Source organism: Cynocephalus volans, chromosome 14, assembly GCF_027409185.1.
Source record: "Cynocephalus volans isolate mCynVol1 chromosome 14, mCynVol1.pri, whole genome shotgun sequence".
Classification (NCBI taxonomy): domain Eukaryota; kingdom Metazoa; phylum Chordata; class Mammalia; order Dermoptera; family Cynocephalidae; genus Cynocephalus; species Cynocephalus volans.
The window spans coordinates 4,123,898-4,149,755 of NC_084473.1; the positions used below are offsets into that span (position 1 = coordinate 4,123,898).

General features: G+C 42.7%; 2 protein-coding genes across 5 annotated transcripts in view; one reads left to right on the forward strand and one right to left on the reverse strand.

The window, feature by feature from the left end:
- EIPR1 (EARP complex and GARP complex interacting protein 1) overlaps positions 1-5,591 on the reverse strand; it is a 134,017-nt gene extending 128,426 nt beyond the window's left edge. For both annotated transcript variants that reach the window (XM_063078414.1, XM_063078413.1), the window contains exon 1: positions 5,396-5,591. In XM_063078414.1, coding sequence (XP_062934484.1) covers positions 5,396-5,437 — 42 coding nt within the window. In that variant the 5' untranslated portion in view covers positions 5,438-5,591. The remainder of the gene's footprint in view (positions 1-5,395) is intronic.
- Positions 5,592-8,163: 2,572 nt separating this feature from the next.
- The window catches only part of TRAPPC12 (trafficking protein particle complex subunit 12), a 91,431-nt gene continuing 73,736 nt past the window's right edge, over positions 8,164-25,858 (forward strand). For 2 of the 3 annotated variants that reach the window (XM_063078105.1, XM_063078108.1), the window contains exons 1-2: positions 8,164-8,302; positions 13,726-14,963. In XM_063078105.1, the coding sequence (XP_062934175.1) occupies positions 13,731-14,963 (1,233 nt within the window). In that variant the 5' untranslated portion in view covers positions 8,164-8,302; positions 13,726-13,730. Of the gene's footprint in view, positions 8,303-9,254; positions 9,462-13,725; positions 14,964-25,858 lie in introns of all 3 variants that reach the window. The other variant, XM_063078106.1, reaches the window with a different exon arrangement.

A 25,858-nucleotide genomic window follows, 5' to 3' on the forward strand; every position in this document is an offset into this window, starting at 1 on the left:
ATCGAGTTTCTACAGCCCAGGCTCTTGCACACACGATCAGTATTCACTCATTCATTCGCTCACTCACCTGAGCCCACGTGGAAGTCCTGGCCTTTCCACACCGCTAAGCGGCTTTCACTCACCTCCCCGCTCCATTTTCCAGGGCCTGGAGCAGATGTTGCATATAATCTCTTCTCAAGCCCCCAGTGCAGCCCCAGCCTCCTAATTTTCAGCGCGAGAACCCACCTCGCACTTCACCCTGGAACACAGCCGGAACACAGCCGTCTCAGGACCCCACCTGGAGGAGGCGCCGCCCGGCCACCCTGGGGAGCAGGCGGTGCTCTCTCCGCTGTTTACCACTCCCTCTTGGCGGGTGTCCTGCCCTCGACGGAAAACGGTTCTCACTCCTCATCCTCTGGAAAAAAAATCTTACTTCGACTCACTTTCCCTCTCAAGTCACTGCCCTATCTTCGTTCTTCCATTCGCTGCCAAACTGCACAATGGGAGGAGCAGATGGGAGACACCCTCCTCTACTCCAATGACCCCAGCCCCCTGCTAACCCCTCCTCTCCAGCTGCATCTCTGTCCCCAGTTGGCTCCTACTCTGCTTTCCCTTCTCACTCTATTAGTGTTTGCTGCCAAGGTTCTATTCTGATTTCTCTCAGTCTGAACCTTCCTCCTAGGCAAGCTCACCTTTTTCCCATAAGAATAATCATCGTTAATAGATTAATGATTTCCAAACGTCAATCTCATGCCCAGATCCCCTTTAACCTGCCCACTAACCAGCAGCTCACACTAGGTGGCCCCAGCACATCAACCTCACCCCCATCGGCACAATATATGAAGAAAGACTGCCCAGGCTGAGAAGGTCAGTGTAGGGAAAATATAGGAAAATGGTCAGGGCCCCTCAGATGTTCAGAATCTTGCCCTGCATTTGCTGTAAATATGCACGTGCACCCAAGTGTTTCTTGGTTACTGTCTAATGTAATTGTATATGGGCACCCAGGTGTCCTGGGTTATGACCTAAGTATAAAGGACTAGACTAACGGCTCTGATACGCAGCGTTTCTCGGGACGCTCTGGGAGGCCACTAGGGCGGCTGCTCCCAGCTCTGAATAAAGCTTTTTAATTTTTTACCCTATAGCTCTCAGGATCTTTTCCTATTACCTAGCTCATGGACCTACATGTGAAGGGTTTGTGACCCAGTCTGTATAACAGGTTGGAGAGGTCTGTGAGCCCTAGCCCTAGCCATACAGTCCAAGGTAAGAAAGATGCTGAAGGGAGATGCCGGAGGTGACATCCCAGACAGACCACAGGAGCACAGGTCTCTGGACGAAGTGCACACCTGAGGGACAACGCCATAACCCCTGGTGTGGGAGAACAGTAGCAGGTATGCGGGCTGGTGGCACATGCTTCTACACACGCTTTACTAACAATAAAAGCAGGGTAGACAGGACTGACTGGTACCTTCTCAGGAGGCAAGCTTTGGCTCTGCAGAGTAGAGGAGAGAGATGCTGCCTTGTGGGCAGCCAGCATCTGCCCAAGCTCTCTGGCCTGGGATAAGCAACAGCTAAAAGTATTTGCTCACAAGCAAAACCCTATGTCACAAGTATTCCCACCAGCCTGGGATGTGAGCCTGACCCAACTCCACATGCAGATCACACAGACAGCTCAACCATGAAGGACCCACTCATTAAAACACCAGTGATCAAAACGAACCAGCACTAAGCAAAGGCACTACAGAGAAAGACAGAGAGGGAAGAAAAACAGTAAAAGACATCAGAAGGTGGAAAACACTAACCAGAAATGTTGCCACAGAATAGCTAAAAATATCAACATAAATTTATAAAACTTAATGGAGCAATCATCTCTCTAAAAAAAGGGTAAGAGAAGAAAAGAATAGAAAAAACAGGGAAAAAAATTTAAAGCAGAACTCAGAGAAGATATGGCAAGACAACCCAAGACAACTAACTCTGAGCTGACAAGAGGTCACAGAAATGAAAACTAGAACCTGCACAGGAAGGAGCCTGCACTGGACAGATGCAAAGACAGACACCCCAACCCACGGCAGGGGACAGGAAACAGAGTTGAGAAAGATCTCTTAAAGTTTAGGTCACGAAAATTAAAAAATCAAATTCAAAACTTGAGGATATACAGAAAAGAATAAAATCAAGAAATCAGTGTTCAGAAGAAAATTTATGGGTCTAAAATGTCTGTATTGGGCTGGCCAGTTTACTCACTCAGAGCATGGTGCTTATAACACCAAGGTCAAGGGTTCGGATCCCTGTACTGACCTGCTGCAAGAAAAAATAAAAAATTAAAATGCTCATATTAATAAAAAAATAAAAAATAAATTAAGCACCCAACTGATGAAGTTTCAAAAAAAAGTAACAACCTAAAAGACTTCTCTCCTCTACAGAGCTACCTCTGCAATGGTGCACCGTGAATGCGTAAATCCATGAGGGCTGAGATTTTGTCTGTCTTCTCTGCTGTGTGCCTAGCCTATTGTAAGCAATAAATTAACACTGTAAACAGAATAAGTGGATGAATTTTCTAGGAAAATATAATTTACCAAAACTGATCTCAAAAGGCAAGAAATCTGAACTAGTTACCACAGATCAAAAAGTCAGTGTTGTGAGAGCACCAAGCCTTAGAAACAGGCAACACCAACAACTTCAGTTGTTAGAATAGTCTACTTTAGGATGAATTAATCTATCTCCTAGTAACTTCCACTTAGAAATAGTTAGCTTCCAAAAGAAGAATTAAAAATTACTTAACTCAATTAATTCCATAACCCTCCTAAATATAGATAAGGAAATTAAACGGCCTCATTACACTGGGGAGAGACAGCCAGGCGCACACTCTAGCTCTGTACCCTGTCAGCTGTCTGACATCGGCCACATTGCATAAGCTCTCTGTGCTCCCGTTCCCTCATCTCTCATTTATAAAATTCACATGTAATCGCACCTACTTTACAGAATTGGTTTTTTCCTCCTATCTGATTTTTAAAAAAACAACTGCATAAAGCAACAATCATAAATCTATGTTGAGGGACACACAACATCTGAATTACATGGGTGGCCTGGAACACCAGGCTACCGTCTTGGTCACAAGTAGTTCCCAGGCACAAGAAGTTCCAATCACTTTGACTGATACAGTGAGTCTGCAAACAGGTATTACGCACCTACTAGGGAACACAAGAGAAATAAGACGTCTCTCGTAGCCCAGTTCTTCACTCAGAGAAAGGGGTGTCTGCTTCTGACAGTTTACAGCATTATACATGATGACCTAAACATGTAGCAGCAGGGACGTCTAGGTCTGCATAGAAGACATCACAGCAGACGGCGCTGCGTCTGAAGAAAACCCAGGCCTGAAACCCAGATTTTCTCATGATCACAAGACTTTTAACTGCTCTAAACCTTAGAGTCCTCAATCTTAAGATGGTCAATACTTCCTGGGGCTGTTGTGACAATTACGTGGCCTGTCATGTGACTGTCACATACTATCTACTCAATAAAAAACTACCAAAAAAAAAAAAAATCCCACATAGGAAGAAAGCTGGGTTGCAGGTTTTGTGAGAAACCCAGGTGGGGGTGTGAGGGTGGGGGCGGCTCCATGAGAGACGTCTCCAGGAAAACAAAACTCCAGAATCAATGAGTAATCTAACTAGTCAACTGTATTGCACAGTATTTACAAAACTGTTGATGGGAAACTGTAAAAAAAGCAAAAAATTCCCATGTAATATGACATATGGCCCATAGATTATATCCAAGAGATAAAAGCATGTAGGTAAAGATGACAAGAAACAGTTTTTAAAGAGCTGAAAGTCGTTGTCTCAGGGAATCAGCTATTATGGGAAGAGTGTTTAGGAGCTTGCTGCTTAATCAGATTTTCAGCAATAAGACTTCTTAAACGACTTTTAAAAATTACCTGCACGTTCTAAAAATTTTTAATTTACAAAAACAAAAAGAACTAAAATCCTGAAGACAAGTAATGCCCCTTCCCATAACCTAAAAGATGCCATTAATATAACACCCAAATGTTCCATAAGCACTAATCTATTCAGCATCTTCCTATCTTAATGACCCCTCTGTGTTGGTCTTCTGTCTTTTATATGCAATCACAGTACTTCACTTTACATCCCAAGCCTCATTACCTTCAGTCAGTGGCGAATAATCAGATGTAAACTGTTTGATGTAATGTAAACTGTTCTCCACACAATTTGAACATTACTGACGACCAAAACACCTCTAACGTTTTCAGTTCACGTTTACTTCAATGATGGTTCTTCAAATTCAAGGTAGTCATGGCCAATAAAACTACCTAATAAGTGCAAAAATTGGCTACTTCTTTTCAGTGAAGAAGAAATTCCAATAAAATATTTGACTACCTAGGAGGATCAATTCTATCAATTTTTCAAATCCCGAGAAATAACATTTTACTTAATCTTAAAGATCCAGTACTGAAGATCAAAATCTTTGGGTTATTTGGGAGATTTTTGGGGGAGATCAAGAAGTTATTAAGTAGAACTGGCAGAAGATGCACGCTCTAGAGAGTACATTACGGAACCTTGTAGCAACGGGTTCTCAAAAGCTACTTGAATAGGTGGAAACCAGTACAGGACCCTAACAGGCCCTATATAATCCCCACCTACCTACCCTCCCATCTCATCTCCCACTCCAGTTCCCCCGCTCGTGCACTCTGTCCCCACTAGCATTCTTGCTGTCCTACACCCATGGGCATTCTCACTTCGTTGCTTATGCTATGGAAGCTCATTAAGTTCATAATCATATGTTGGGCACCTACTATGTGACAGTCATGGTGAACAAGCACTGGAAAATACAGGATGAAAAAAAATTGGACATTAGTGGAAAAACAGGTGAAATCTGAATAAAGTCTGTGGTTCAGTTAATAGCATTGCACCAACGTTCATCTTTAAGTTTGATAAGTGCACCATGGTTATGTGAGATGTCAGCATTGGGGGAAGCTGGGTGAAGAGTACACAAGAACTTTCTGTGTGCTTCTACAACTCTTCTTAATATTTAGAGCTGTTCTACACAAACAATTTATTTTTAAGCCAGATGCAGTTCCTGCCTTCAGGAACTCAAATTCTAGAGGAAAAGGTGGGGACGTGTAAACAAATGAGTCACAAAGAGCGGTTCTTCCAGGCCAGGAGCCATGTTCAGGATAGGATGAGAGGTGGAAGGACCCAGCCCCAGGGACCTGGGTTCTGCTGAGCCTACGACCGTTTGGCCTCCTGAAGCCTTCGCTTCCTCCCCTGCAAAATGGGCACTAGGAGACGGATACGGCTGGCGGGGATGAAGGCGTGAGAGGGACCCGCAGGCGAAGTCCCCGGAGGACCGCGCCTGCCGCCAGCAGCCAGGCCGAGCAGCGCCTGCCGCCCTCCGCGTGACGCACCTGGAACTCCAGCCCGTAGATCACCGGCGCATCGTCCTCCATGCTGCGGAAAGGAGGCCCGAGCCCGGCCGTTCACACGCTAAGGCCCTCTCGCTACAGCCCTCCCGTCCCCACCTCGAAGGTGGACTCCCAGCGCCCATTCATTCCCTCTCCGCAGCAAACGCTTCCGAACTGGAACTCTTTCTGATCCATACCAGCTCCCGTAGGGTCCACTTCCTGTTTTTCTCAATGCGTCATCAATTCGTTCCCTGTCGGCGGCCAATGGCAGCGGCGCCTGCCTCGCGCGCTTGCCCATTGGGGCTCTCATCCGGGCTCTCAGCCGCGCGAGCTGCAGGAGAGAAGGAAATGGAGTGGTGGGCGGGGCGGGGCGGGGCGGGGAGGCTGCGGAGGCGGCCCCTCGGGCGCAGGGTTGTGGGTTATGAGCGATGCTCCGCCCCGGCTCCCATTTGAAGGCCTTTCAATGTTTCTTCTTGCGTTTTCCCTGCGCCATTTGCTCAGAGAGAGGCGCTAGAGCTGGGACGCTGCCCTTGGTGGTCAGTACTGTTACTGCCACGTGCATTCGCGAGCGCTGGGCCGACGCCTTACACGCACTACCCTTAAGATCTTCGTGGGAGGGCCGAGCCGTCGCGCACTCGGGAGAGTGCGGCGCTGGGAGCGCAGCTACGCTCCCGCCGCGGGTTCGGATCCTATATAGGAATGGCCCGTGCACTCACTGGCTGAGTGCCGGTCACGAAAAAGACAAAAAAAAAAAAAAAAAAGATCTTCGCGGGACTCATGAACAAGCTACATCCACGTTACAGAGTAGCGCTGCAAAATTGAGTAACACAATCGCGGTCGCGCAGGTAGTCATTTGGGGAGCTAGGATGCGCACCTAAGCTGTCAGACTCCCCTAGGCTTGCCTAGCATTACTAAAGTCAGGGGCCCCGCCTAGTGCATCTCCTTAGGCTCCCAGCACGTTGTGTGTCAAAGCGTGACACCACCCGGGATGGGTAATACACTAAAGTCCGCACTGCACCACCGGCAGTCTTGGACCAGCCTTTGTCTCAATGCAATGAAGGGTCCAGGTGGAGAGGTCGCACCTCTTATGCAGCCTGCCTTGGCGTTGTCTTCTCTTGGAAGACAGGAATGATGTTGCATGAAATCCAAAACATATACTAACTGAGCCCCATCACTAGTCTGGTTCCACTCGGGTTTCCAGGCCTTATCCTCAGTTTTTGTGATTTTTTAACTTTTCCCTCTACCCTTAATTGATCTTCATAACAGAAATGGTTGGAGCTGGTTTTATTCAGGCAAAGAGTTTGTTAAAGAGTATCTGAGGCCATTGTTTTGCATTGTTCCTGCACTAGGTCCCAACGGACCAGACTAAAAACCAAAAGGGAGTCACCCCTGCTAAGTTCTATGTCACTTAAGTTGTGGTCTGACCTTCCCAGAAATCAGGAGAAAGAAATAGCCAATAACCCAAACAGGCCAGTTTAGAATTCAATAGTTAATGATAAGGAAGTTCCCTCTGCTTTAATCCTTACACAAAAGAGATAGGCTGAAGTACTCTGACGTTAACTAACCAGTTATTTTTCTATTGTTCTGCCTCCCTGACCACATCTTACAAAGGAAGTGTATTAGTCCAATTCTGTTGCTTATAACAAAATACACAGAACTGAATAATTTATAAGAAAACTGAATTTATTGCTTACAGTTTCTGAGCCTGGGAAGTCCAAAGTCCAGGGAATACATCTATTGAGAGGATTCCTGGTGGCAACAGTGACAGCAGAGTACACATTGTGAAAAATGGTGGAGCAGGGAGACAGATAGGTCCTCATGCACTATCCTTTTAAAGCCTCACTGTCATGCCCATGACCACCATTTTTAATCAGTTCACTATGGCATGGTCCTAGAACCTAATCACGTCTTCAAGGCCCTAACTTTCAATTATTATAATAGGACTTCCCACCCTCTACAGTTACAGTGGTGATTAAGCCTCAGTGAGGTTGGGGGAGGCCTCCAGTCTACAGCAGAAAGAAACTTGAAAAGATCAATTCGCTTTCTGTTCTTTCTTCCTGCTTTCTTCAGCCTTCTCTGTCTATAAAGCCTTTGTTATTTGTAATAAACTCCAGAGCACTTCTCTGTTCAAGGTCCATCCTCACATTTGACTCCTAGTAAATTTTACAAAATTGTTTCTGCTTTGACAGTCTTAATTTTGGTCAAGTTAAAACTCGATGAAAATTTGTTGAGTGAATGAGACTTCAGCGATTACATTAGAAACCAAGTAGGCAGAGGCCCAGAGGAGAATCCTATTCAACGGCCCTGTTTACCAAGATTAAGTTGCAGAGCTAACAGAATGCAAGGTTTTCATACTTCTGGGTTAAATCCACCCATCTATCATTGATTATTAGTTGTACCATCCTGTCGTCAGTTATTATTACACAAGTACTACAGGTGCATGGTTGGAAACAGAAAACACAGATAATGAGCATGAAGACAAATCCCTAGAAATCAGTATTTCTAGAGTGCGTTGGACAATAAAAATAGCCTAAGCGTGTCCTTTCCACCTGTCCCTTCTGGCACAGTGTGCCTGTAGCCTCTGAGTGTCAAAATCAGGCTAGACCGAAAACAAACTCCTCGCTGATGCCCAGAGCCCTCTCCCCAACCTCCCACTCCACACCAGGGCTTCAGGCCTCGCCCACCGCAGACGAACCGGAAACGCGCCGCACTTCCGGCCTCAGGGTGAAGGCCGCCGACTCCTGCACCGGGCATGCGCGGAAGTAGGCGGGCCGCGGGACGGCTCGCGCAAGCGTACAAGCCGCAGAACCCTGTGTCATCTCCCCTATACCGGGCTTCCGCCACCTTCTCTCCGACCCTGACCGCTGCCGCGGGTGGCCCCTTCCCCCTGCCCCAGTGGGCGGGCGGCAGGTGAGGAGCAGGGCCCCGGCAGTCGGGAGGGGATCGAGCCGTGCCGAACCACCTCGGTGCTGGAGCCTGCCGGCCTCGGCCCAGCCCGGCCGCCTCCTCGGGGCCTTCCTAGCGAGGGGCGGGGGTCCGGGCGAGGGCACGCGTCCTAGAGCGGGGGCCTCCGCTGGCAGGCCAGGGCCAGGCCTCCGTGCCGCCGCCACGCTCCTGCCCTCGCTCTGCAGGTCTGCAGGGGCTGCAGCTCCGCCCAGCCGCGGCTCCTGGATGAGGAGGGGCGGTCGTGCACTGAGGGCTGGCACGCGCGGAGCTGTCCCCAGACCCCTCACGAGACGCAGGGGAGGACGGCTCTGCAGCCGAGGCCCCAGCGCTCGTGCTCCGTGGGCCTCCTGGCCCCAGCATGCCCCCACTTCTCGTAAACTTAGTTGACTCTTCGTGGAACGAGGTTAACGATAGCCTGCCCTACCCAACTCTGTACTGTGAGTTAAAATGCGGTAATTAATGTAAAAGCATTTAAGTCACTGAGTAAGTGTTGGCTGTTATTATTACACATTCTGATCCCTTCCAAAGCAGCATGTGGGACAGAACTGACCGTAGAGTGTACGTACTCTGAGGACCGAAAAATCATTTTTTTAAAGAGAAGCATTGGATCAAAGATGTGTTCTAAAACACATCTCTTTTTTTCACTCTTCAGCATAGCAGAGTTTAACCCCGAGGAAGAAGTTTCCTTGGACCTACAGTTTCTACATTTTTATGCCTGTTCGAAGATGTGGTATCTTTGAATTCAAATACTTTACTCCCTGCTTCTCTTCATAAATTCAGAAGACAGTGTTGAGTGGCAGACAGTGAGCCAGGCCCTAGTGTGTGATTAGAGTGGGAGAGGGACAGGGGGATTCAGATAGCATACAATAGTTCCAACGCTATTCATTCCCTTCTTGTATTCTGTGATTTCTCACAGGGTCTTACCAGTTCCAGGACAGTGTGTTACCACCCTGCTTCATCATTACACTTGTAATTACTATGCCTGCATCTGTGCAGCTCTTCAACGTTTAAAAGGTGCCTGTGCATTGGTGCTATTTAATCCTCACTATCCTAATGTACAAAAGAGGAAACCAAGACTAAAAGATTAAATGATTTTCAGAGGTCTCTTTACTTGGTAGTAAAGGTAAGACTCCACACACTTTTTCAGACCCTGCATTGAGGGCTTTCTGTGAGATTTAAATCCTGCCTCCCGCACTTACTGTGTGACCTTGGGCCTCTGAGTTAATATGTTTAATTGAATGTGATGCTTTCCTAAGCTTAAAATCATATCGATGGTTTAATGAAAATGGAGCCAGTAGTAGGAAAGAGTAAAGATTTATTTTTCCATTTTTAAATTATGACATATAAAGACTACCTGTAATATATATGTAAGATATAAAGATGAAGTGTAAACCAACTCAGTCTTCCACCACCAGCGTAAGATGTGGACAGTTACTGATTGCTTTGAAACTTTCATGTATCTCTCCCAAATCAAACTCCCTTACCATCACCTCCAATTCCTTCCCCAGCTAAATTAAATATTATTACATCCTTACTTTACTTCATAGTTTTACCAAATGCATTTGTATTCCTAAAACAATATAAGGTATAATTCACATGTTTTTGAATTTTATATAAAGTCATGCTGCTTTTTTTCTTCTCGTTCTTTGTGCAGAATATTTGAGAGATTCAAACATATTGATGTGTTAGATATGAAATGGTTCATTTTCACCACTGTTTAATAGTCCATTTTTTAATATACCACAATTTATTATTTATTTATTATTGTGTCTGTGGGCAGTGATTATTTCCAGATTTTTTATTTTTTGGAGTTTTGAAAGGAAGGTATTTTGTTTTTATTTGTTGTTTATCAACACTCACCATCATAACTCAAGGTGCTCAGTGCAGGAGTTTCTCCATGATATGTATCCAGCAGTGAAATTGCTAGGTCACAAGTACTGTGACCACATATTTATTGTCTCAACCAAGACTCCTTCAAGAGTGAAAGGAGGCACTTAATTTTACTAAGGCATGGGTGAAAAATGGTATTGTCCTGGGAAAAATCAAGTCATAGAATGTGTGCTTATTAAACTTTGCTAGATAATACCAAGTTGTTTTTCAATGTGGATGTTCAAATACATACCCCTTTGAGCTTGTTCAATTCTTGTTTTCTTTTTCTTTCTTTTTTTTTTGCAGCTGGCTGGTATGGGCATCTGACCCCATGACCTTGGTATTATAAGGCTCTAACCAACTAGGCTAACCAGGCAGCCGTCTTGCTTGTTTCTCTAATAGATCGTTTAGTCTCCTAATAATTTGTAGGCATTCTTTACAAATTCTTGATACTAATCCTTTCTCTGTCACATGTGTTACAGATATCTTTCACTGTCTGCGATATTTTTCACTTTCTTTAGGCCATTTTAATCTTCAGAGCTTTTAATTTTAGTATAGCAGATTTATCAATCTTTCCCTTTATGGTTTGTGTTTATTATACCTTGTTTAAGAAACTTTGCCTACCTTAAGAATATATTCTCTAATATTTTCTTTTGAAAGTTTTAAAATTTTGCCTTTCATAGTTGTTTTTAACGTACCTGAAATTGAGCATGTGTGTGATGTGAGGCAAGATTCCAAAAATATTCTCTCCCATATGTGTAATATGTTGTCTAAACATCACTTATTGAAAATCCATCTCTCCCCTTGATCTTTGCTACGTATTTCCTCAATCAATGTTACCCCTGTCATATTTCCATCTTTACACCCTAGATTTTGGTGTATTCTAGGTAGATAATCATATTAAACACAAAGAATGAAGGTTTTATTCCTTTATTTTTAATTTTTATTGTACCTTTTGGTTACTTTTCTTGTCTTATTCTGCTGCCTGGGCTCTCCAGTGTTAGGCTGAATAGATTGTTGAAAGAGGGCATCTTGATCTTTTTCCTACTTTTAAAGATAAGGCTTTAAACATTTCACCATTAATTGGAGGTTTCCTTTCGGGTTTTGGTAGATTGCCTTTATTGCATTAAAGAAGTTACTTTCTATTCCTAGTTTGCTAACTGGTTTTATCTTGTGCAGCTGTTGAATTTTATCAGGTACTTATCTCTGCATCTACTGAGATAACCATGTAGTTTTTATTACTTAACCTATTAATATGTTAAATTACATAAAATAGATATCCTGATAATAAGACAACAGTACATCTCTGGGATAAACTCAGTTTGGTTTAAAAATAAGTACTTTGCTTGATTCAGTTAGCTAATTTTTTAAGATTTTTACATCATAAGTGAGATTAGTTTTCCTTTTAGTATGTATGGCCTTGTAAGATTTTAGTATCAAGGTTATATTAGCCTTATAAAGTGAATTGGGCTGTGTTCCCTTTTTTCTCTTCTCTGTAAGAACTTTCGTATGATAGGAATTATCTGAACTGAATTTTCAGTAGAATTCACTGGTAAACCCTCTGGACCCTATATTTGTTTTGTGGGAAGCCTTATAACTGATTCTACTTTTATTAATGGTTATAGAACTATTCTGGTTATAAGTATATAGTTAAATACTAGTGTCTACCTTACATGTGAATAAGACTGGAGTAAGGAAACACTTAAAAGTAAAGAAGCTGTGTTGCTACAAATTATATGTGCCTTACCACAAAATGGTGTTTATATAATTTATATATGCCGTATATATATATATATATATATTTTTTTTTTATTACATAATATGTCTGTCTTCCCACTCATAAATAATCATCATCTAAGTCATACGTTTTTGGGGGGGGGGTTGTTTGTTTGTTTGTTTTGTTTTTTTTGTCTTTTTGTGACCGGTAAGGGGATCGCAACCCTTGGTGTGGTGTCGCCCGCACCGCGCTCAGCCAGCGCACCGGCCAGTCCTATATAGGATCCGAACCCGCGGCGGGAGCGTCGCTGCGCTCCCAAGTGCTGCACTCGCCCGAGTGCGCCACGGGGCCGGCCCGAAGTCATATCTTTTATTATGTCATTTTTATTTGGCCATTCCTCTTGATTTTCCATGGAAGTAAACCCTCAGATCCTTACTGACAAGCTTTTTTTATATCCAGATTTTATTTATGTAAAAAGGGAAATAATCATCTGTGCCCTAAAATTTTAAGGCTGTTTATTACTTTAGTACTTAAGAATAAAGTTTGTTTTTCCCTATGCCTCTCTCATAAATGGTCTGGAGGTATTAATGAAAATTTTGGACATTCATGTTTTATCATTTTAAAGCTTAAAAGCCTATGACTTAGAAGTGTTTTTATCTTAATTTTGATTATTTTGGTGATGTTTTCCTAGGCAAGGAATGTATATATTTGGGGTGGTAGAGCGCCAGGCATGTAGTAAGAGCCGATAAATGTTACCTAGTGTTGTCATCACCTCAGCCACCAGGGCCATGAGCATGGCTTTGTTGTCTTAGGTTAACTTTTGCTCGTGCCATTCTCACTGTCTCAAATTCCCAGAATTAAGCAGACAATATTATAACCTCTGGAGAAGAGGGCAAAGAGATTGTTATAGGTTGGAGTGTCTTGGGAGGCCTTCATGAAAGAGGGAGGACTTAAACTGAGTCTAAAAAATAGGTAGTGTTTAAAAGGCTGGAGACTTCATACCCATTAGAATGGCAACTATAGAAAAAAAAGTTTTGGCAAGCATGTGGAGAAACTGGAACACTTGTGTACTGTTGGTAGGAATGCAAGACAGTACAGCGACTATGAAAGGTCCTCAAAAAATTTTTCTGAGTTTTACAGATACTCAAAAATATTAAAAATAGAATTACCATATGATCCAGCAAACTATATAAACTTCTGGTTATATACCCCAAAGAATTAAAAACAGAGTCTCAGAGAGATATTTGTACACCCACATTCATAGCTGCATTATTCACTGAAAGGTGGAAGCAACACAAGTGTCCATCCATAGAAAGGAAGGAAATCCTGACAAATGCTATAGATGCATAAACTTTGAGAACGTTATGCTAAGTAAAATAAGGCAGTCACAAAAAGACCAATACCGTATGATTTCACTTACATGAGGTACCTAGAGTAGTCAGATTCATAGAGATAAAAAGTAGAATGGTGGTTGCCCAGGGCTGGGGGGAGATGGGTATATGGGAGTTGTTTAATGTGTATAGAGTTTTAGTTTTGCAAGATGAAAGGAGTTGTGGAGATCGGGTGCACAGCAATGTGGATGCACTTAACACTACTGAACTGTTCACTTAAGAATAGTTAAGATGGTAAATGTTATATGTATTTTACCACAATTAAAAATAAATAAAAGGCTGGAGAAGTGGAATTCTTTCAATTTAGAACCACTTGAATATATAACCAACAAACATTCAACAAAATAAAGTTAGTGTGCAGTGACTGGAGAGGATAGAGGTTGTTTGATGTGTACCTGTCTGTGTTTCAGGCAGCATGGAGAATGCAGGAGATGGTGACCAGAGCGGGACTGGAGAGGCTTCTCCTGCCCGGGCCAGAGCTGAGAGTGCTGCTCAGCAGGTGCCTCGGGAAGAGCAGGGGCAGCTTCTTTACCAGGAGGAAACCATTGACCTTGGTGGGGATGACTTTGGGTCTGAAGAGAATGAGACCATATCAGAAGACTCTCATAATTTCATGGATAAGCTTAATGAGCACATGATGGAGAGCGTCCTCATTTCTGACTCTCCTAATAATAGCGAAGATGATGTGGGTGACCTTGGTTGTTTGCAGGATGTCGTGGAGCCCATAGAAGGTAATAACGCTGATCACAGCCTGGAAAATATTCAGGATAAAGAAGAAATGGACACTCTGAGTAACAACAGTGAAACTGATGGGGATGATACACCTAAAGATGTCTCCGACATGACCCCTGATAGCAGAGCATCTTTGAAAGAAGACTCAACACGAGAAGTGAAAGCTGGTCCCATGTTTGAGAATGAAGACACCGAGGACTTGGTGCCCAGGAACGAGAATACTCACCCGGAAGAGCAGGTGTCAGAAGTGTCTTCCAGTCAGTCCTCTTCTAAAGACCAGCCCATCCCTGTGTGCACCATTTTCAGCAAGTCCAGCTCAGCTGCTTCCCAGCCTCCCTTGTTCTTGCACAACGGCTTCGAGTCTCAGATGGTGAAATCGCCCAGTTTCAGCAGCGCTAGTGAGACCGCAGCCAAGACGCCTCCACAGGTCGTCCAGCCCAGTCCCAGCCTGAGCAAATTCTTCGGAGATACAATCAACACTAATTCCTTGGCCTCTGACTTCTTTGATTCCTTCACTACTTCCACTTTCATTTCTGTCAGTAATCCCAACGCAGGCTCTTCAGTTCCAGAGAAATTGTCTTCACTTGCTGCTCCAGTGGGAGAAACTTCCCCCGATTCTGCCGACCCTTCTTACTCTGCAGGAATTGAAAGATCAGAATCCGGTGTTTCTACAGCTTCTCTAGAAATTCCTGAGTCTCCAAAACCATTTTCACAAATACAGGCCGTATTTGCAGGAAGCGATGACCCCTTTGCCACTGCCCTGAGCATGAGCGAGATGGACCGAAGGAATGATGCGTGGCTTCCCAGCGAGGGGACCAGGGATGTCCTCATCTCAGTAGCCACCCAGCAGTATGGCACCGTGTTCATAGACAAGGAGAACCTCACCATGCCAGGCCTCAAGTTTGACAACATTCAGGTAAGATGTGCAATGCTTGTATTTATGTGTTTGCATCTTGTCCCTTTTAATCTATTTCTGTAAAAATATATGTAATACCTTCCAAAGAATGGGAAAATACTTCTTTTTCAGCAGTTCCCAAGATTCTGATTGTTAGAGTCTATGTTATTTTGTCACTAGGTAATTAGGAAACTCTTGATTTCTCTAATATAATGTATTTAAGGCACTACTCAGAGTTGTAGAAATATATACCAGCAAGGTAGATAGTTACAACAATTCTCTGAAGTAGTTCTGCACTTTGCGTGATCAGTTTATTTGTGACATTTGAACTCTAGGTAATGATAAATCCATTTCTTTTTTTAAAACATGGGAAAATGTATATGTATTACCTATAACATGCTTCTTATAAAAAGAGATTTTATAGATTCAATTAAAAAAAAAATGAATGGCCCAAAAAACAATAAATCACAAAACATAAATGTTATATATGTTAAATGGTAATATACAAATATTCAATCTAACTAGTAATCAAAGACACTCGAATTATTTCCATTTTCCATCTGTGTAATTTAAGTGTTTTATTTACAAGTATTCATTGCTTGTTGAAGTGTGGGAAAATAGCCTAAGGCACCAATGAGCGAGAAATTGGTACAAACATTTTTAACTAAACTTTTTAAATGCACATCAAAATTTGAATATACTTCGACGCAGAAATTCTACTCTTAGGAATGTATTGTAAAGAAATATTCACACTTGTGTACAAATACCCAGCTATTGGGATATCCATCAGAGTGTGGTTTATAATTGCAAAGAATCTGAAATAATCAAAAAGCCTATTTTTCGGAGGCTGTTTAATACATTTGATTCATCTTATCTTTCAGATGGAATATTTTATATGTATTAAAAATAACGTCAGCAGTTGCGGGTAGGAATGGATGACTAGGTGTAGCACAGGAGGATTTGTAGGGCAGTGAAACTACTTTGTATGACACCACAGTGGTGGGTACATGTCATTCATTTGTCCAAACCCAAAGAATGTACAGCACCAGGTATGAACCCTGATATAAACTGTGGACTTTGGGTGATGATGATGATGTGTCAATGCAGATTCATGAATTGTAACAAATGGATCAGTCTGGTGGGAGATGTTGATGTTGGGAGAGGCTGTGCCTATGTGGGGGCAGGGGGTGTATGGGAAATCTCTGTGCCTTTTGTTCAATTTTGCTATGAACCTAAAACTGCTCTAAATAATAAAGTCTATTTAAAAAGATATTAAAGCGGAATATTTAATAACGTTCCTATCATATGGTTAAATTTGAAAATCAGTATATAAAATAGCATGTAGCATGCATAGTATTTTGAAATTTTTGTAAATATGTGTATACATTTGTATCAAAGTAATTCATTTGCATGTTGGTAATAGTTTATTGCATGGGATTGCAAGCAGGATTAGCAGTTTCCATGGGGCATTGTGCATGGGGGCAACACACCTACCACTTTCCTGGCTCATGTCCTGTGCATGTCTGTCTTCCTGGAACTGAAGGAAGGACCCACAGTCCTCTCTCAGTACATTTACTTACCTGTCCTGAACACAAGTAGATAAGCCAATTGCATAAATGTGACTATTTTTGTTGAATTGGTAGACTGTCGAGGCCTGTGAGTGCTGAGTTCTCTAGAAAAAGAAAAGTGACATGCTAGAGAAGTGAGGTCAATTAATAGATTTTTTCAGGTGACTGAAAAGTAAGCCTGTAGGCATCTAGATTTTGGATATCTTCCATGGTTATTTTTCGAGAGTATTAATTTACTAAACTTGTATTTACTGTGGGCTTAGTATTTATCAGGCATTGTTCTAGGCATCGTTCCCCACCCTCTACAGCAGAATATATGGAACCTTTGCAGTGTCTTTTTAATGAATACTAATTGTGGACTCTGATCTCAGGGGACATTTGGATGTGTAGGACTTGGTTTGCTTCTTCATTGAGTCCTTACCTGTTCTCCTCGCCTTGGGCCTTGCCTCCATACCCAACACCTCCAGGATGGCGTTCGTGCTCTGCTTTGTGCTTCTCCCTTCCTCCCTGCTTGGAATCTTTGCACTCTCTGTGTCATGTTCGTTTAGCATGAGTGGGTCTGGCCTGCAACACTTCCTTCTCCAACTCTGTTGTTTTCTGTTCGCTTTCCCCTCTGGTGTAACTTAGGGGAAATCTGAAGGTTGCCACAGGAAGGACTTAAGCCAGTGGTTCCCAGCAGGGTGCTGGGGCTTAGGACCCTAGGGTGAACTTGGAAGTAAGAAGAGCTGTTTCACTTTGGTTGACAAAAGGGCTGTGGTGAGCATATGACATTTAGTAGGTGGGACCAAGAACACTAAATATCTTTCAGTGGCCAGGTAGTATCACACAATAAAAAATCATCTGCCCAAAATACAGGCATTCTTGAGTTGAGAAACACAACTGCTAAAATTCTCTATTAGTTTAAGACAGATTAAATCAAATCTGGAGGCTCCATCTACAAGTAAGGGGGCGTGAGAGTACAACAGGGGTTTTGAAGGGCCAGGTGGAGTGGGGAACAGGCAGATGTTGGTCAAAGGGTACAGAGTTTCAGATATGCAAGATGAATAAGTTCTGGGGATCTAATATGCAGCATGGTGATGGTTAATCAAGTATTGTTTACTTGAAATTTGATGAGAGCATATTTCAACACATACACACACACAAATGGTAACCATGGGTGGTGATGGTTATGTTAATTAATTTGACTATGGTGTTAAATACACAATATACACATATATCAAATCACCGCGTTGTACACCATGAATAGATACAATTTTTATTTGTCAATTAAATATTTTATAATTTAAAAATAAAATGCCTTTTCTATTTACCCACATTAAAAAAAAAAAAAACCTAGAAATCAAATAGCTTAATTTTACGCTTCAGTAAAGAGTGAATAGAGTATTTGGGGGAGCAGAGAACTTTTTCCAGGGTCCCAGAAATTGCCTGATATGTAGACATTCCCCTGACCGATACACATACATAGGGAAAAAAACCTTCAATTAGAAGAATTAGTTTTAAATTCTGCCTTTGCCAACACACTCTGTGATCTGGGGAAGTCACTGAACATCTGTGGCTTAATTTTCTTATCTGTAAAATGAATGACAGGGCTTACTGAATCTATCAGTTAGGATGTAAGCTAAGAACGCCAAAGGTGTAGTAACTGGAACAGGTAAGTGGCCCTGCCATCCTCAACAAAGGCCAGAAAGCTTCTCCCCCTCTTAGAATCTCCCGGCCATCAGGAAAAGCGAAGGCCAGGGGCACAGCAGGGTTCCTTCTGAGATGCATCACCCTGAGGACACATCCCATTGCCCAGAATTTAGTCACTTGGCACAGCAAGCTGCAAGGAAGGCTGGAAGTAGTCTTTAGCTAGGTAGCCATCTGCCCCGGCAAAGCTAAGAAGTTTTATTACTAAAAGAAGGGAAAATCAGAGATCAGTATGTAGAGGGTTAGAAATCTTGATTCCTATTTGATTATTAGATAGGGTTTTTAGGTAATGCATGTATGGGACAAAAGTCCTCAAATAGGAGGCAAGAGCCTACAGCTAGAGGGCAAGAGGCCACTAAATCAATTCTAATCAAGTATATGTTGATTCTCAGTTGATTTTTAGTAAAAGGTTTTTAGATAATGAATGTACGGGACAAAAGTCCTCAGATAGGAGGCAAGAGCCTACAGTTAGAGGGCAAGAGCCCACCAAGTCAATTCTATCCTGTTTAGGTTAGAGATTGATTATATACACTGACTGTTAATATAATGGGTTCATTGGAAGATTTTGTGAGAAGGAAACTTACAGAGGTCTGAAGTCTTTAATGTGAACAGGAGAACTGAAGCAAAACAGTGATTGTTCTGATGGCAATAACCCTTAATACAACAAAACTTAAATGATAGGAAAATATGTGAGTTGAAATTTCTAAGGACGTTCTACTAGATTAGTTAGCACATGGGGGTTGTTTCACATTTTACTTTAAGCTGTTTCTTTGAGGTTTTCAAGAAGTCAGGCTCTTTAATGATTATCTTATTGTTTCTTTTGCATGTCACATAGCTTAGATTTATGACTCTTTTGATGGTATATTGTTTAAACTATTTTGAACCATTCATGCTTGGATGAAGATTGTTACATAGCCAATTTATTTATGTCCTTAGTATGATTGATTAACCATCCGTTCTTTTCCTGTAATTTCCTTGTCTTTATAAAAAAACTGAAAGAAAAACCAACTCGAGTCTGTACCCAGTTTCTCCTTCTAACAGAGGAGTTGCTGGAGGTGCAATCCCTTTGGGCTTCTCATTGCATTCATGTTGCTTTGAGTAATCTTTTTTGCTTCTCCGTTACACAGCGAGAGGTGTAACATCAGTGGGTCACTAATAGTCTATTCTGCAATGAATCTTTAGCACTAAAAGTCTGTGAATGTGTAATCCATAATTACTGCCATCTTTGAACCATTGCTGGTAGCTAAACCCCCACTGCTGCATATAGAGACATTATCCAGGTTGTAAGTAAGTTCCAAACCCATTTTCTAGTAAATTGTGTTATAAATTGTAGGTAGGTTTTTAGACTAAGCTGCAAAGGACTATTTATGTGGAACTCATTATATAGAGCTAATACTGTATATTCTCTCTCTCCCTCCCTCCCTCCCCCTCTGTCTCTCTCTGTCACATTACACTATTGTTGTTATTAGTAATTTAGCAAAATAAGAATGTGGGGAATGCACATTTGTGTACAATCCTTTGTGTGAACATATGTTTTCATTTCTCTTAGGCAAAAACCTAGTAGTGCAATTGCTGGGTTTTATGATAAATGTTATGTTTAACTCTATAAGAAATAGCTGAAGTGGTTTCCAGAATGGGTGCACCACGTTACATTTCCATCAGCAACGTGTGAGAGCTCTGGTTGTTCCACATCCTTGGTATGGCCATTTTTTTGGACTTTAGCAATTCTAGTGGTTATATAGTGGTCTCATTGTATTTTTACTCATTGAATTCTCATTAAATTTGTACTTTCCTGATGGTTGATGATATTGAACACCTTTTGCTATGTAGGCTATTTGTATATCTTCTTTTTGAAGTATCCATTTACATCTTTTTTCATGTTTAAACTTTGGATATTTACCTTATTATTAAGTTTTAAGAATGATTTAAATATTCTAGATAAAAGTGAGCTATCTACAAATATTTACCATTCTGTGCCATGCTTTTGCATTTTCTTACGTTGTTTTTTGAAGGGCAGAAATCTTAATTTTTTTTGGTGCAGGTCTACCAGCTATGGATTCTCTCAGCTTCCATTAGTTTGAAAAATTGTTTATTTCATCTTCATTTTTAAACGTTATTTTTGCCAGGTATACAGTATGCTTACAATATATGGAATTCTAGTTTGACTGTTTACTTCTTTATTTACAGTCCTTTAAAGATGCCATCTCATTATCTTCTGGCTTGCATAGTTTCTGATGAGAAGTCTATAGTAATTCATGTCTTTGCTCCTTTGTATGTCATGTGTCTTTTTTCCGCTGGTTGCTTTTAAGATTTTAGCACTGGCATGTCAGAGTTTTGACATGAGTCAGAGTCATGCTGATGTGCCTTTATATGGTTTTATTTTATACTTATCTTGCTGGGTATTCACTGACCCTTTTGGATCTGTGAGTTTATCGTTTTCATCAATTTTGGAAAATTTTTGGTCATTAATCAAATATTTTTTGTGTTTTTCCTTTGTCTCCTCTACTGGAAATTCCAGTTACGTATACTACTTGCTATTGCCAAAGCAGTCACTGAAGATCTGTTTTTGGCATTGTTTCTGTTTTTCAGTCTTTTTGTCTTTGTGGTTAAGTTAGGAATTCTACTGTTTTGTCCTTAAGTTCACTTACCTTTTCTTCTGCCTTTTTTCGTGACTTTTTCAGAAGTTTTGTCTCCAGAATTTCTGTTTGCTTCTTTTTTATATCTTTTCTTTCCTCATCATGTTCAAGTTTACTTTGTATCCCTGAGAGCATTTACTTATAGGAGCTGTCTTAAAGTTTTCTTCTGAAAATTTCCTCCTCTCTGTAATTTTGTGGTCAGTTTCTATTTAATTTCTCTTAGTTATATGCTTTCTTTTTCACATGTCTAGTAACTTTTCGTTAGAGGGTGGACATTGTGGATTCCATGTTGTTGAGTGTCTAGATTTTGTCATCTTCCTTTAAGAAGATTTGCACTTTTTCTGGCAGATAAGTAAGTTATTTGTAGATTTATTTGATCTTTTTCAGGTTTTTTTTTTTTTTCGCTTAAAGCTTTTTTTTTTTTTTTTTCTTAAGATGACCAGTAAGGGGATCTTAACCCTTGACTTGGTGTTGTCAGCACCACGCTCTCCCAAGTGAGCGAACCAGCCATCCCTATATAGGGATCCAAACCCTTGGCCTTGTTGTTATCAGCACCACACTCTCCCAAGTGAGCCATGAGCTGGCCCTTGTTTTTAACCTTTTTAGAGTGAGTTCAAAGTAGCTTTTACTCTTGGGTGACGTTTCTGAAGTCTGTACTGAGTGCCCCTGATGTTTAGTGAGAGCTCTCCATAGTAGCTGGCCCAAACTTGTCGTCTTTCAGCCCAGGTGAGCTCTGGGATTGTCCCTTCCACTCTTCCAGAGCTTCACCCTGTGCACGCTCAGCACTAGGTTCAAGGGGCTCCTACGTCGACTTCTGGAGCCCTTTCTCTGTGTGACTTCTTTCTAGCTACATGGCCTGCAAATGCAAGCCACTTCAACCTCCTCAAAGTCCCAGTTTGTATCCTCACCCCAGCAAGTTGGCCGTGCTCTGCTTGGGATTCTATACAGTGGTCCAAAAAGTGCCTCTGGGTTCAAGAGCTCAACTCATTTTTCCCTTCTCTCAGATCACAGTTCTCTTCTGGGTCTGAAAACAATTGTTAGATTTATACTGTCCAATGTTCCAGTTGTTTGCATTAGGATAGCAAGTCCAGTCCCACTACCCTGTGACAGATAGAAGCAGAAGTTATCACCACTGCTTTTGTTCACAGTCACAGGGGTCCTCTTCTGCCTTCCTTAAGGCCCCAATCCAGAGGACTCTTGACTAAACTGACACACATGAGCAAATGAGGGCAGATGTGAAGAGGCTGGTCCAAGCCATTTTGTCATGGTCCTAAAGCTGATTCACCTGTGAAAGCATTCTCTTAAATTCTGATTTGTTTAGAGCCTCATAAGAAAAGGGGGTTAGGTTTATTTTTATTTTACAGCTTTATTAAGATACAATTTACACATTTAAAACACTTCCATGTTTTTTTGTGTATTGACAGAGTTGTGCAACCATTACCACAATCAATTTTTAGAACATTTATCTTTTTTTTGGCAGCTGGCTGTTACAGGGCAGGGGATCCGAACCCTTGACCTTGGTGTTACAACACACTCTCTAACTAATTGAGCTAACTGGCCAGCCCAATTTTTAGAATAGTTTTGTCACTCTAAAAAGAAGCCTTAAACCCATTAGCAGTCACTCCCTATCCCCCAGCCCTACCACAGTTCCAGTCAGCCACTAATCTCTTTTCTGTCTCTGGATTTTCTTGTGCTGGACATTTCATATAAATGGGATCATACAAGACAAGGGCTTTCATGACTGGCTTCTTTCACTTAGCATACTTCAAGAGTCATCTGTGTTGTAGCATGTATCAGTATGTCTTTCCTTTTTATTGCCAAATAATATTTCATTGCATGGATATTCTATATTTTCTTCATTCGTCAGTTGATGGACATCTGGGTTGTTTCCACCTTTTGGCCATTATGAGTAATGCTGCTGTACACATTCATGTACAAGTATTTGTGAGGATGTATGTTTTTAGTTCTCCTGGGTGTACAGTTAGGTGTGGAGTTGCTGAGTAAGATGGGAACTCTGTGTTTAACATTTTGAGGAACTGCCGGACTATTTTCCAAAAGGGCAGCCCTATTACCTTCTCGCAGTGGTGAATAAGGGTTCCCGTTTCTCCACATCTTGAGTTTGTGTTTTTGTTTTGTTTTTGCCTGCTTGCAGTTGTTTGCTCAGGAGGTTTCACTTCCCCTGGGAGACAGCAAACATGGGAGCCAGAGGCTAGATGGCTCGCAGAGCAACCAGCCATGTGTTCCGTGGAACTGTTACTGAGAGCTTGGTGTGTCCTGTGCCGGGTGTAGGTGCTGCTGTCTTCTCAGCAACGCTGCCCATGACCACTCGTCTCTCCAGGTGTCCTAGATTGCAAGGCCCATCCACTATGGGTCAGCTGCTCTGGACTCTGTGTTGTCCTAGACCATGAAAAGCAAGAAGGGACTGCTAAGACTGGTCCCATATTGCAGGAGGGGTAGCAGACACCACTAACGCAAGCTGTGAGGACAGCGCTGTAAAACTACACGACTATGCCAGTTGTTGAGTAAGGCAAATCACAACTGAAGACAAAATGTTTTGTTATTTTAGTTAAATTCACTAGTTTAAGACATTAAGAAACAGAAAAATGCAAAATTTCTCTAAGCATCTGTAAAGGTACACGACTACACCAGTTGTTGAATAAGGCAAATCATAACTAAAACCAAAATGTTTCGTTATTTTAGTTATACTAAGTTTCCATTTGTATTGTCAGGGCTAGGGCTCAGACCTTTCAAACACATTGTACAGACTGGGTCACCAGACCCCTCTCACATGCAGGTCCACAGTAGGTAATTGGGAAAGATCCCGGGAGCCATTGGTAGACAACGTGAGCTCAGTCCTCAGCAACAGCAGCAGTAGCTTACAAGTCCAGCAGTGGCCTCATGGAGGGTCCCAGGGGCCCTGGCAACAGGAACAGCCTCCAGCAGCAGTAGTGGCCTCCCCATGGCCCCCCGGCGGCATCCCGCAGGGTGGAGGGCACTGTGGATCAGAGCCACTCATCCTTTATACTTAAGTCATAACCCAGGACACCTGGGTGCACATGCTCAAATACATTAGACAGTAACCAAGGAACACCTGGGCACACGTGCATATTTACATCAAATACTCGGCAAGATTCTGAACATCTGAGGGACCCTGACCATTTTCCTATATTTTCCCAACAAGCACCTTACTCTTCTGTAAACATGCCTAGCCCGCATGGGGTCATTCTCAAGGGCCAGTTGTGGTAAGCCCCAGCTCATTCACCCGGCGCCTGCCCAGGCTCCCCAAGCCTTGCCTTGGATGCTGCAGCCCCTCACTTAATGTTTTGCTGATTTGAAGGACTCATTCATTCTAGCTGGATCCCATCCCAGGTGCAGTGACACAGCCCTCTAGAAAGCCCTGGGGGAAGCATACTCCCTTACTCCAGTGACCATGGATGACATGCAGCATTAGATGTCTCCATCTTGTCTGCATAGCTGTTCTCGGCTTAGTGACAGCAGAGCAAGGTTTATCTTAGGATGTGTTGTCACAGCTTAAGGCTTTCATGGGTAGGATATTTGCTAGTCATACATATGCTTTTATCTCAGGAACTTTCTGTGGTCACTGAAATGTTAACTAACAGAATTTTAAGACAAAAGATTTTTGCAGTGTCGTCTTCTTAATTGAGAGTGTTGCCTGCATGGAAGAATTAAACTGGCCCTCCCTCTCTGGCATTAAGATCTGGTGTTGCCTTTTGTCTGCTCCCTGCTCCTCTGACTCAGAGAACGCTCTTTGTCTAATGAGTTGCATTTTTGCAAAGCTTTATGGAGCCATGTGTCTGAACCCTTTTCATTTTGCCCTTTAATTATCGCTCCTAGATCAGTTTGCTGCTTTTGTGGCTCTGCTATTTGATGTATTTCACCTTATTCTCTGAAAGCAGAAATTATAAAATTGCTCCTTCTAGATCTTTGCCCCAGTGTAAGAAGATGCATGGCTTGGCCTTTTTTAGCACTAGGCTTCACACCCAGGGGAAGAAACAGACCCATGACCTTCAGCCAGCTAGTCCCACCTGCCTCAGGCTGTCAGTCTCACTCTCGGCACAAGGGCGTCAGCAGAATGCAGAAGCAGACAACTGAAGCTGCTTCTCTTGCTCATAGGGGATAGAGACTGCTTTTCTTTGAAGTATCACCATTTTGAAGGGTAGCAAATGATTGAAATAAGCAGCCTTGTAAGTTCTATTTATATTGCTTTTAAGTGAAACTACTTCTGTGCTTTTTTTTCCAAAAAAGAGTAGGTGAGCAATAGGAAGGGATCTGAGACAACGAAGTCCACGCAGGGAGCATTTCCAAGCTTGCTATCTGTCTGACCTCCATCACCGTGTGCTCCCTGTTGTACCTGCAGTATTTGCATTAGCTTTCCCGTGGCCAGAAGGCAGGCATTGTGCTGAGAGGGAGCCTTGTCCACCCCCCACCTCTTGAGGTTGTCCTAGTTTTAGTTTCCCTCTTCGGCTCACCAGCAGACCGAGGGGCCTTTGCACCATGCCCCTGTGTCAGCAACTGTGAGGATGTTCTCGGTCAGTGCCCGCTGTGCCAGCCAATGCCCAGAGCACATGTCAGGGAAGATCAGTGGACTCTGGGCTGCTCCCTGTCCTGGGGCATTTCGGGGACCTCAGAGCTGCTGCCCCTGGTGCCTTTCCTAGGGCAGCAGCACCTCCAGAAGAGAGAGAGATGGTCCAGAGCTCTGTCCTTATCACAACTCTTTGTCCTGGGCTGCCTGCAACTTCTCCTCATAATGGGCCCTGCAGCAGAGAGCTGGGGATGGGGGGACCCTAGGGAATGTCCTTCATGCGACCATGGGGAGGCTGCAGTATAGCCACCAAAACAGCACTGAGGCCTGCAGATTGCCACAGCTTTGTCAGCACTAAGGTGGGGACCAGTCTGTCCCCATATGTCATTCAACTTAGTAACCTCCAGTTCAGATATGGTTGGCCTTTTTCCTGTTGCTGTGGAGAATTATGCTGGCTTGTAAATGATAACCGGTTACCTGGGC